Genomic DNA, 12,365 nt, shown 5'->3' with positions numbered 1-12,365 from the left:
TTAAAATTCCATGGAATCTTGAGTTTCCAGAGAGTCCTCTAGGCCTAACGGGTCCTCTAAACCTGCCTGCGGGTTTACGGCAAAGCCCGAGTTCTTTAACGCGTTGTGAGCGTTCATAAACTTCTGCAGGTATTTGGAGGTGTACAGCCAGTGGTGCTTCAGCACGTCTTCCATCTCGTAGCACTTGGACTGCCGGGCGTTCATCTTCCGGAAGCGCCTGAACAGTTTGTTGCCAGACTCGTTCCCCTCGCTCGCCCAGGCCCCGATGGAGCCGTCCCTCTCGATGATTTCAGGCACGTGCGCCAGGGTTTTGTGAAAATAATTGGTGATCTTGCCCTCGTATCTGTACTTGAACTTGGTAGAGAGGAGCTCGGCGAAGCGCTGGGAGTTGAAACTGTACTGGCAGAGGGATTCGGGGCACTCTTTAGCAGGGCACGACGACCGCCACACGGGCTTCATCTTCAGGTACAGGTCCATCAGCTCCCTCAGAGCTTCGTGCCTCTCCTTGGAGGGGAGTAACTCGCAGACGGCGTCAACGGTCTCTTTGGTCATGAGCTTCCTGGCAAAGTTGCCGTTCATCCTCATGATGGGTTTGAGGTTCATCTTCTTGCGGAGGTGCTTGTCCAGTGTGGCCTGCCATCTTTTCCTCTCCTCTCTGGAGGCGTTGGGGTTCTTGTACACCTCCCCTATCTCGAGCTGGAAGAGCTTGTAGAACTCAGCCGCATTGCCAATGTCACAGTGGAGGGCGTCTATGGAAGGCACTGTCTCGATGAAGGGCTTGGCCGAGACGCCTTTCACCCGGTCCCGGAGCTCCTCCACCGACTCGTGGTAGGGGTTGGACCTCCAGACCTCGTAGCGCTCCAGGTTCTCGGCGTGGCTCCTGGTGATGGAGTGCAGGACGAGGTTCTGAGAGGCTTCCAGGCGGGTGGCGTCGCAGAGCGTGCAGATGTAGACCGAGCCGGACGCCTCGAGGCCTTCCACTTCGCGGACGAGTTTCTCATCGTACCCGGTGCCCCTGAAGATGAACTTGAAGGTGCGGAGGATGCCTCCCATCTCGAGCCTTAATTCGCTGCTCTTCATGGCCTCCCTCTCGGCGATGAGGGGGCTCAGGATGGCCGTCAGGGTCTCGTGGTCGGACTCGTCTGCCAGCATCAGGCACAGGGGCTTGCAGCACAGCTCCGAGTTAGGCTTGACTTCCTCGAACACCTTCACCGTCTGCGAGCCGTGCGCGATGGTGATTTTCATGACCGTGAACGAGAAGCGAACCGCCTTTTCCGGAACTGCTGGCCCACTCCCGTGCTTCTCGCTCACGTCTCCCATCCCGTCACACGACTCCTTCACCACCACGGTGAAGGGGCCGTTCAGGTAGTCGTCGAGGTCTTGGGCTCGCATGCCTTCCAGGATGTCCTCTTCCATGTCCATCAGAGCAGACACCAGGGCGGAGTCGTAGCGGAACCGCTTGGCAATGGTGTCCACCGGGTAGTCGTCCACGGAGGAGGACAGCCCGGACAGCCCGTCGATAATGCCCACGTCGGTGCTGGAAGACACGTTCTTCAGAGGCGGCTGCCACTCGAAGGGGTGGTAGCCCGGCAGGAGGACCTTCTCGGCGTTCCGGAGGGCATGCAGGGGCTGGAAAATCTGCCTCCCCGTGATGGCCTTCACAGTCCTGTACATCTTGTGGTACTGGCTGCAGCTGAGGAAGGTGTTGACGCGGATGGCCAAGCAAACGGCCGGCTGCAGGCCGGAGCCGCGTCCCTGCATGACCGCCTCCAGCTCGTCCGCTTGCCTGTGCTCGTTCCTGGCCCTCAGCGCCAGCAGGAACAGGGTCAGGCACACGGACTTGACGTCTCCCCCTTCCTCTTTGTCAGCAAAGGCCTTGACTTGCAGCTTGAGCTCCCTCAGACGGTGCTTCTGGGCCCTCCGGGTCAGGGACAGGAGATGCTGGCGGGGCCGGCCTCCTTTGTTAATATGCACGAAAGTCTCCTTGGAGTCCTTGTGGCCGGAGACGTGGCGATTATATTTCTCCAAGGTGACCTCCTCGTTGCACTCCTTTGCCGGACATCTCACCACCAGGGAATTCAAGATGCTCAGAAAGGATTTCACTGGACTCTCCAGGTCAGTGGGAAAGCAGGGATACCGGCAAGAGGGACAATAGCTGCCCATGACTTTGAGGCATCTGAGAATGCAGATCCTGCAAAACACGTGCTTACAGCTGGTCTCCACAGGGTCAGCCAGGATGTGTTCGCAGATCTCGCAGGAGATAGATTTCACGAAGTGCGCGGGGAAGTCCACCGCGAGGAGCTCGGTACCGAGATGTATCTTGCTGCAGTTGGCGACCTGCTTCATCGCTTCCTTCCCCCTGATCCTCACCTGAGCTCTCCTCTTGCGCCGACGCGCTTGCCTCGCCCGGTCAAGCACCATTTTGAGTTTTTTGCTGAGCTGCACGTTTGGCTGATGACCCTTCCTCTTGAGTCCCCGACGGGCGGCGTGGCAGACGTCACAGGATGGCGTGTGGGGGTGCCACTCCACGGTCGCATTCCTCGGGAAGTAGGCCTCGCACGGGGCGCTGAACTTCCGGTACATTACGGTCCAGCAGCTATGGCAGAACTCGGTGGGGTGGATCGAGTCAACGTCTGCCTTCACGTCGACCCGGAAAACCTTGGCAATGAGGTCTGGCCAGGAGGTGGCTCTCTTCTCCTTCTTCCGTAGAAGGACTTGGGTTTTGCCGTCCACGGGCCCGTGGACTGGATACCTCCTACTGTGCTCTGCGCTGTTGAAAGAGTTCCCGCAGATGCGGCAGAGATGCCGGAGGTTGGCTTGGTGGATCGCTTTGTCTCTTGCCTTCGCATCATCATGGGACTTCTTCAGAAACTTAGGGTGAGGCTTCAGGGCCGGCTGCGCCGAGGCCGGCTTCTCGCCACCAGCCTTGTCTGGGACTGCGGGAGACTGCTCGAGAGAGAGTTTCCCCTCGGAGGAATCCTTCTTTTCCTTCTGGGCTTCTTCCGGTGCCTTTTCTAAGGATCGCACCCTGAACAGCTTAAATTTCCATTCTGCAAATTTAAGATGCGGATGCTGGATTTCATCGGGAGCGGAGCTGAGTCCCAGAGTGGGTGGCAAAGAGACAGCCATGCTGGCCGAGGTGCCTGGAACAATGAACATAAGTCAGGTTAGGGAAAAAAAGTCCATATCCCAGGGATTCATCTTGGAAGGAATACAAATTAATCCATACAAATATTCATGCATTCATTCATTCGTCCCCAAAGTTACTTATTAAACCTCCTAGTTTTTGTTGTTGTTAATCTTCACCTGAGGATATTGTTTCCACTGGGGTTTTTTTAGAGAGAGTTGAAAAGAGGGAGAGGGAGGAATAGATAGAAACATCCATGTGAGAGAGACACATTGATTGGTTGCCTCCCACACATGCCTCAATCAGGGCTGGGGAATGGACCTGCAACCCAGGTATGTGTCCTTGGCCCGGAATCAAACCCGAGACCCTTTGGTGCGTGGGCCAGTGTTCTACCACTGAGCTTCACTGGCCAGGGCTAAACCTCCTATTTTAATATTCTACGTTAGGCGCTGATCATAAAGCAGAGCATGGAGTCATTCCCTGTTCTGACACTGCCTCTGGTCTCTGCACCATGCGTTGAAGTGCATGTAGCACCGTGGTTTGTTTTATGTATGCACTCTTATTTGCTTTCCACCCAAACCTTAGGGTCTTTGAAGACAGACTCTTTCTCTCCCCAAGTTTGCTAGCACATATCAGGTGCTCAATAGTTATTTGCTGAGTACATGCAAGGAAAAACTGGCTACTAAAATCAATGAAAAGTCATATTTTTCACATTGTATTAGCCTCATTGCACTTGCTGGACAATATATTTCCAGCTTTTTAAAGCAGTCTCCAGGGAGGTTGGTTGTTTATTTCTTCCGAACGGGTCATAAATGGATGATAAAGCTACTAACCCAAAGAAAGCCATTACTCATGACTTGAAGGATGGCGTGAATTCTGAGGTGTATGAATGCAAGCTAATAATAAGACTCATGAAGAGTAATTTTGCTCACAATTTTAATTAGTGAACACTGCTGTGCATTATAAGGTGGTGTCTACGTTAGACCCAAAAACCACATTACTCTCTAAACCCGCAATAAACCACAGCGTGCGCATGCAAAGAGTCCAAAGGGCTTTTAAGAAGAAAAATGCAAGTCCTTCCAGATAGAACCACAAGCAGCTCTGATGTGTTTATCAGGCTACCATCCTGAAAGTCATTACCGGGCAATGGTCAGTAGCTCTATAGCTTGTAGTACGAGGTAGGAGTAATGTTTATCTTCTGGTAAAAAAATTTGCCATTACATATGCCAGGAAACCCTACAAATCTGGGTTGTGGTGCAGACATCAATTGTGCTGTAGAAAAAGGTCTGAAAATGCCATTTGGGTCCTTTCTAGACCCAATTAGCCCAATACCGTCAAAATTCTTTCGTGCACATAACTGGAAAAACAGCCATTGTATTTTCAATCTACCATCTTCCTCTCCCAGGTTTGCCTGCGTGAACACTCTTGACCCACCAGTTATGTCAAGCAACACGTCTACCCCTCAATTACTTAACTAGCTGAAGTGATGATTTTTTTAAAAATAACCATGTGGTCGTGGAGACTAATCCTCAGGTGAACCCACTTTGGCCATGGGTGGGGTGGGGAGGGGGGGCAAGGGCTAACCCTGACTGCAGCCAGCCAAGTTTCTCCTTAGGTCATCCCTTTAAACCACTTAAGTTCATTCCATCTTGCATGCATTGTGTTTCAGAGATTGATTTTTTCATAAAGGCTAAAAGCTAATTTCCAAGACTTGGTTAAAGGGAAAATCCTGTTAAATTGTTCTCTAAGCAGAACCGTGTGAGAACCAAACAAATTCCAAGCTACTTCTAAGGTCTCATTAACCTTAAGAGTATTTCAGCTGCAACTCAACACACACTTCAAAGTTGCTTATGGTTCAGCGATGTTCCTAAATTCTGTCGTTTCAGGGGCGAGGGCTTTCCATGTCATCCCTGTCCTGTTGGCTTGCCCTCATTCCCAAGTGCCTCTTCATCCCTTTAGCCTTCCCTGCCCCAGTCTTTTTTGAATGCACTTGCCTGGAATTCCAAGGTCATAATGACTCAGTCAATCACCAGGCGTGTTGGGAGGGGCCCTGGAGCTACCTCCCCTCCCTCTCTGCTCTCTGCTGACTCCCACTGGCCTGTAATGTTATATCAGAAGCTACCAAAGTACATTTATGTAAATACTGCCAAGAGTGCCATCACCAAGCAGTTATTAGTGATTGACATCCAAATCAAGCGTACTTATTAGACTGTTTTCCAACTCAACTGCCAAAAGTTTATTCAAACTAGAAGCAAGAAGGGGGGCAGCTGTTATTCTTGTTTTTAGCGGAATATTCACCAAAATGCTATTGGTAGTTATCTGTGGAAGCTAAAAAAAATAGATATTTTATGCTTTGTATCCTTACCTATGATTTCTACTTTTTCTAAAATTACCATGTACTACTTTAAGAAGATAGAATGTTTAAGAGCTAAAACTAATGACATTTTTTATCTATCTAATTAGTAAAGATTAAAAAATATTGAGCCCAGCTGGGCATGGCTCAGCTGTTGAGAGTCAACCTAGGACCCAGGCCATGGGGGTTTGATTCCCGGTCAGGGCACATGCCCGGGTTGCGGGCTCGATCCCCAGTGAGGGGCCTGCAGGAGGCAGCCGATCAGTGACTCTCTCATCATTGATGTTTCTATCTCTCTCTCTCCCTCTCCTTTCCTCTTTCTGAAATCAATAAAGATATATTTAAAATATATATATATTGATATTACTCAGCTTTAATGAAGGCGTGGGGAAATGAAAACGTCTTCATACATTCTTGGGAGGAATGTATGTCTCTCATGGACAACACTCCTTAAATGTCTTTAAAAAGCTTAATGCATATTGTCTTTGGTGCAATAAATCTGCTTTTAGAAAGTTATTTTATAGAAATGGTCCCTCAGGTTATTCTTGTGGGAGTAAACATTCCACAGGTTCGTCCCACTTACATGGAGACAGAGAGAAAGGTTTGTCCTAAAAAATTGTTACTCTAAAAATAGGAAATAGCACCCAAGTTATCAACAATAGGGCATTATTAAACTAGGGTCCAGTAAAGAATAGAAAACAATACAGAAGTTTCACATTTCTATATGCATCAATGTATATGTGCAATTTCTAGAGGCATCTATATTACAGTAAGATGCCCACATGACAAAGCAGAGAACAAGAGCAATATAGGGGGGCTTCTTTTATGCACATTTGTTCATATTTGTGTGCACCTGAAAGTGCAGAGATTCCGAAGGACATGCACTAAAGTCTCAACCATGCTCACTCTCTACAGAACGAATTGGCACTGGCGAGGAGTCTCCTGATTTTCTGTTTTATTCGTTTTATATCATTTGAATTTTTCACAAAAATTTTACAATTTTTGTCATCAATTCCATTTAGGGGAAAAAGTGTTTTAAAGACTAGATTGGCAGGTATACCCACACAAGTCACTTTTCCGTATTTATTTCTAAATTTGAGACCTGGCTAAACCTTAAATCTGACCACCACCCTCAGCTGATCTTTTTTTTCTGGTAAGCGCGTCGAAGGGACTGAAAAATAAACCTGCAGACAGCATGAAGTTAGAAAAGAGTCCTCTCGCGGTCATGTTCCCACACTAGGGAATCTGCCAAGCGCCTGATGGCCTCCCTTCTAACAACAGGTCCCACAGCAGACCAGCCCAGATTCTAAAGGGCAGAGTGGCCGTTGCTGGCTCGGCCCTGCTCCCGTGGGACACTGCCGTCTCCGCATTGCCATCACCTGCCACCACGGCTACAGTGATCCCTCTCTCCCCCCGGGCACAGGGTCATCTGTACCAACCAGTCTGGGGGCTTGGATGGGGTGGAAGCTGTCGTTGGTGGTGAGTGCTGTCTTCTTCAGGAGGATGGGCCACAGCTGCAGCACCATCCCCCACCTAGCCCAGCTCCCCCCCTGCGCACATATACATCCTAGTGCTTGGCCCTTAATCTCCCCTCTGAACAAAATCAACTTGGTCTAGACACAGCGCCTAAGTAGCTAATGTATGCCCAGGTGTGACCCCTCTCAGTGCCACGCCTGCTCCACTCACTCACTCATTCACTCCAGAAACACTACTGTCTACAATTGGCCCAACACCATCATCCAAAAGTTGGCAGCATCAAAAGCCTTTTTCTAAGTCTCAGGCAGCCACAAAATAACCCCAAGATTGTTGCCTTTCCTCCAGGCAACGTATTGCTTGAACCAGTTCAGAAAGAGAAATGTCCTGTGTCCCAAGCCCTGGCTGGGAATCCTGGCTCAGGGCCGTAAGAGCGGGGTTTCTACAGTGGCAATTCTCAGAACTATTATGTATCACAATCATTAGGGAGCTTGTGTTTTTGGAAAAATAATGCAGATCATCAGGTCCCAGAGAGCCTGATTCCGTTTACCTGGGATGGAGTCCAGAAACTGTATTTTTGAACAGACATCCCAGTGATCCTGCTGTGAGTGGCCCACAGGTCACACCTTGAGAAATACTGGTCTCCTACTTAGTCCAGTCGAATTCAAACAAATCCTGGCAATGCTTGGCAATGGCTGGGAAAATACACACTCCCTCCCCCCCGGCAATTTGTCTGCTCCTGATAATTTTTCTTGCCTGGACCAGCACAGTATTTTTTTTTTTTTTCCTGAGAGTCTCACAGCTTTCCTTCTGCTGCTTTGTGGACTCTCATTTAAGCAGCACACCTTGAACCCCTCCTCTGCCTCAGCATTCATTTACAGTAACTCAGACACCCTGCAACTTCTCTATGAACCTACAGCATCTTCCTAAACTTGACTTTTGGTTCCTTTCCTGTTTTCACACATTAGAGAGCAAAGTCAAATTGATGTCAGCATCCCTCCCTCCCCTCATCCCCTGCAAGAAAAAAGAAAAAAGAAAAAGGCCAAGTATTTCTGATTAGAAACATAAAAATGTAAATAAATATGTAGCTCAAGGCAGGAAAAGTCCGGGTGTTACCTTGCTCAGCAGGCTGCCTGGGCAAAGTGTTGGGATGTCTGTAATTCAGTTGATATTACTGGACACCAACAAGAAAGCAAAGTGTGCTCTGCTCTCCCTCCTTGCTCTCCTGTCCCCTCAGAACAGACCTCTGCATTATTTATCAGATGCCACTGTCCCTCCCAGCCTCCCCCACCGAGGAGGGCCAACCACAGCGTTGGCAGCCAATCACGGCCCGGACCCCCAGCTCCAGCTGGCACCTGGCTCTTCAGGAAGCCTCGCTGGGGCGCCGAGTGCAGAGCCCTAAACGGGCGTGTGCTGGAGCTTTGCCACGCTGCCAGTTCACTCCCCTGTTTGGCTGGAAATGATCTTGCCAATCTAAGCTCTGGCTTCTGCCAAGATTCTCCAGCTCTGTGCCTCAGTTTCCTCATCGTAAGATGGAAATACAAAGAGTATAGACTTTGAAGAGCCGGTGAGGTTATACAGTGAGAGTTGCAGGGAAGTGCTTGGAGGAGTGTCTGCCCTGGGTACCTACCCATCAAATACTAACTATACAGTAATTTTTTATTATTATTTTGAAATGGTATCCAAGCCACCCCGGAATCCTCCTAGCTGGTCAATCCTCAGTCAGGGGAGGTGGGGCTCCTTGTAACAACACTAACTTTAAACACTACTAGAGTTCTGAAGTCAACAGACTTTGATGCCTCAGTTTCCTCACCTGCAACCTACGATGGATAACATTAGCCCCTAATGATTGAGAGCAATCTTCTAAGTGCTTCGCACATCATTTGTGACAGCAATCCTACGCATGTGATGTTCTTACCTCTAAAGAGAAGCAACAGAAGTTGAGGGCCGTGGAGGGCTTGCCGGTGGTCACAGACCCACTACTTAGCGAGGGTGGAGCGGGCTTCCAAAGCCTGCGTCCTTAATGCCTCCACTCTGCTGTAGAAGGAAAATACTGAAGCAATGTGTGAGGATGACTGAAAAAGGAACATCGGTGAACCTAGCAGTCTGTAGTTCAAATCCCCTTTGTAATTCTCAGACCAGCTTTATCCCCAGAGTAACCCTGTGTTCAGCTGAGACCTGAGGGGCTGCCTTGCTCTCACTGGGCCCTCAGCGCAAACAGACGCAAGGATTCCTCCGTGCTCCGCTGCCCTCGTCAGACACTCTTCTATCCCCACTATTTTGCGCTTGGGCCTGTCCAACCACACACGACCGAGTCCTGGGGACACAGCTTCTGCTCAGTAAACTCAGGACAGGGCAGAAGCCATCTCAGTGATATTGGGAGAGAGGGGAAACTGGCTTGTGGCTTCTAGAGCTTCGGTGTTTTTTTATGCCTGAGGGGATGTTGCCTCCACCTGAGGTTCACATGACACTGTGAGGCTGGGCAGGTGGGAACAGACTGTTTCCTGAAGACAGTGCACGTGTTCAAGCCCGCAGGAAGCAGGGCCTCCAGGATGTGCCTTGATGCCCCCTTTAAACAATGGGGTCAAGTACAGAGGAGTCCCAGGTGGCTGACATGAGAGAAGGTGTCCTTCCTCTCCATCCTCTGTGCTCCAAACCCCTCCGTCTCCACTGGACTCACAGAAAGAGGGGGAAAGGGCCAGATTTCTTTGCTTCAACCTCGAAGGAAACAGAGGAACAGTAATATCTTAAAGAACTGGAAAAAAGTAGCAAGATCCAGCTTCCTAGGATCATAGGCTTAGTTTATAGACTGACTTAGAAGTTAAGTGCACCCAGGGTGCCCAACCATCCCAATTTGCCCAGGACTTTCCTAGAATTTAACCCTGAAAATCTAAGGCAGACAGGGTCAGCTACTCACCCTTCAGACCCAAACCAGAACTGGAATGTGTTCTGAGCTCAAACATTCATAAATGGAATCTTGCTCAGTTTTTCTTGGGGAAGTTAGAGCGCTCAGAGAGACACTACTCAAAGGACATTATCCAGGCCATGCGGCACAGGGCACGAGGGTCAGACCAGGTAATGGGAGATTTTTCTTTTTGTATTTCTTTTTTTACCATAGATTTTTGTATTGTTTAATTTTTTTAGTCACGTATTACTTTTATAAATAGAAAAAAACACAAGATTTACAAACAAATAAAAATATGTATGAATAATGGATTTAAAACAGGACAAAAAAAATATTGGGTGCATATAAATTCTTCTAATCGTTTTGTGTCATAGAAGTCTGGATTTGTATATGTCAGATTCTCCAGGGGCAGAGTTTCCAATATTTTCTTGTCTGTACCCGTTGTACCTGGGGGCTCTGTCTCCCCCCGTTGGAACCCTGTTGCTGTCACCTGTCCTCTGCTGTGGGATGACACCTCCACCGGATCACCAAGAACAGCAACTCCAGTGATGGGCCCTTGTCCCTTTTCCTGGCCATTAAAATTCCACCCACTGTTCTCATTTCGAATCTTTTCCACATAACAAATTCCACCGGGAGCAAACTTTGACTTCCATCATAAAACGGCAAAGTCAGAGCTGCCTGAGATTCCTCCTTGTTCCAAGCAAATCAAAAAGAAAAACACTGCGGACAGATCTTGGCCAATTTAGCGAGTGGGGAAGAGTGAAAAGGCCACACTAGAGTTTGAAGGACTCAGCGCCAGGTTCCCGCCTGGAGCTCGGCCCTCCCACTGAGCCATTAGCTGTGGGTAGTCCTAGAAGTGTCAGCAGACCCTACCCAGGCCGGACTCCCACTGGGCGCCTGCACCCCCTGCTCCGCCCTGCACCCGCCTCTCCATCCAAGCCCCAAGCCCTCCTTAGCAGGTTGCCTACACTAATTCCCCTGGCTCCCTGGACGCCCTTCTAAGAGACCTTTTCAAACTCAGTTTCTTCCCAGACAGCCATGAGCTCCGGTGGCTGATATCAATCAAAAGCTACCCGAGCAGCTGTGGTCTGAGTGTGTGAACGCTGCATCGCGTGGCCTTATCATAATCCAGCAGATACTGGTTACCCACCCTGTGATTACAAACATGAGTGTGTATCTGTAAGCCCAGCCTGCGAAAGTCTTGTCTTCTAACATCCAGTTGAAGGCGAGAGCTGGAAGGGAACTTAGAGGTTATCTGACCCAATGGATGCATTTTGGAGGTGAGAAACAGCCTCCCCAAAAGGCAAAGTGCCCTGTTCAGTATCACAGGAGGGAGTTAGCAGCGGAAAGAGCATTACAAACTCGGCCTCCCAGGACAAGATTCTTTCCACGACCCTGGACAGGGAGCATCCCTCTCTCGGTGCCTTCGTGCTTCTCTTCGCCTGGGAAGAAGCTCGAGTTGGCCACGCAGCAGAACCGGGACAGGTCCTCGCTAGATGGGCACCTTCAGTGATGCACAAACTTGCCACCACACTGGAGGTAGAGAGCCGGCATCCCCACAACGCTCATTTCTCCCCCACTTCTCCTAGTCTTGAATTGCTTTCTAATTAACTCAACGTTGATTATCCCTGTTAGTAAATTTTCTAATGCGTCATTAATTGCTCTAAACGTCAGCTGCAGCTCATTCCCCCCAAATTCAGCAGTGCCGCAGCGGCTTGCTCAGGTTGGCGAGGCTGTTTTCTAAACAGCTGGCGCCATCCTGTGGGCAAGGAGGTCCATAGCACTGAGCTCTCAGAAAAGTCTCAAAAATGTACTGGATCTGTGAACAGGTCTGAAAGGAATCCTAAGTTTGGTTCCCATCTCTCCTCCCTTATCCCAAATTCTTATCTTCCCTCCCAACCCCTCCACCATTTCCTACCTCTTAGGAATCCCCCATAATTGCTATAGACTAAGAAATAGCACCAAAAGTTTAGGCGGTCAAAGGCCCCACCCTCACTCACTCCAGTCTTGCACTACGGCCGGGATCCAACGTGGAACTCCAGTCTCACTAGCTCCCGACTGCTAACTAGTCCCAGAAAATAGGTAACAAACGCCTAAGTGGAGATGGGAGAACCAACAAGAAAAATCACCATGTTTATCTTTTATTAGCATGTATCACATGTACCATACCAGAGAAACATGACTAGACGTCACGACTCGTCCTGACACCTCCCAGTGGCTCCTGTTTCTCGTTGCCTCCTATGTAGAGACTGTAAGACGCCAGGAATCAGCTCCGGGTCCAGTGGCCTCTTGGCCGCCTGGACTCATCACTCCCTCTCCCAACAAAGCCATTTCTCTTTGGTTATAATCAGTGATATAGTGTAGTGTTGAAGTAAGGTGTGGTTTATGCCTATGGGTGTGAAGGTGGGTGTTAGGGGCTGAATGGTGTCTCCCACGGTTCAAATATTGGCATCATAACTCCCAGTACCTCAAAATGTGACTTGGAGGAAACAAGATGGGGGCGTAGG

The 12,365-nt window shown here is 49.4% G+C and overlaps 1 protein-coding gene across 1 annotated transcript; it reads right to left on the bottom strand.

The window, feature by feature from the left end:
• On the bottom strand, nt 1–2,583 carry RAG1 (recombination activating 1; the record flags this gene model as incomplete). The annotated part of the gene is made up of 1 exon (XM_081154867.1): nt 1–2,583. The coding sequence occupies one exon, from the start codon at nt 2,581–2,583 to the stop codon at nt 1–3; it is 2,583 nt and encodes an 860-aa protein (XP_081010993.1).
• Nucleotides 2,584–12,365: the final 9,782 nt, after the last annotated feature.

This window comes from Miniopterus schreibersii (assembly GCF_964146895.1).
Source record: "Miniopterus schreibersii genome assembly, chromosome: 12".
In the NCBI taxonomy this organism is placed as follows: Eukaryota; Metazoa; Chordata; class Mammalia; order Chiroptera; family Miniopteridae; genus Miniopterus; species Miniopterus schreibersii.
This window is presented reverse-complemented; position numbering and strand designations above follow the sequence as displayed.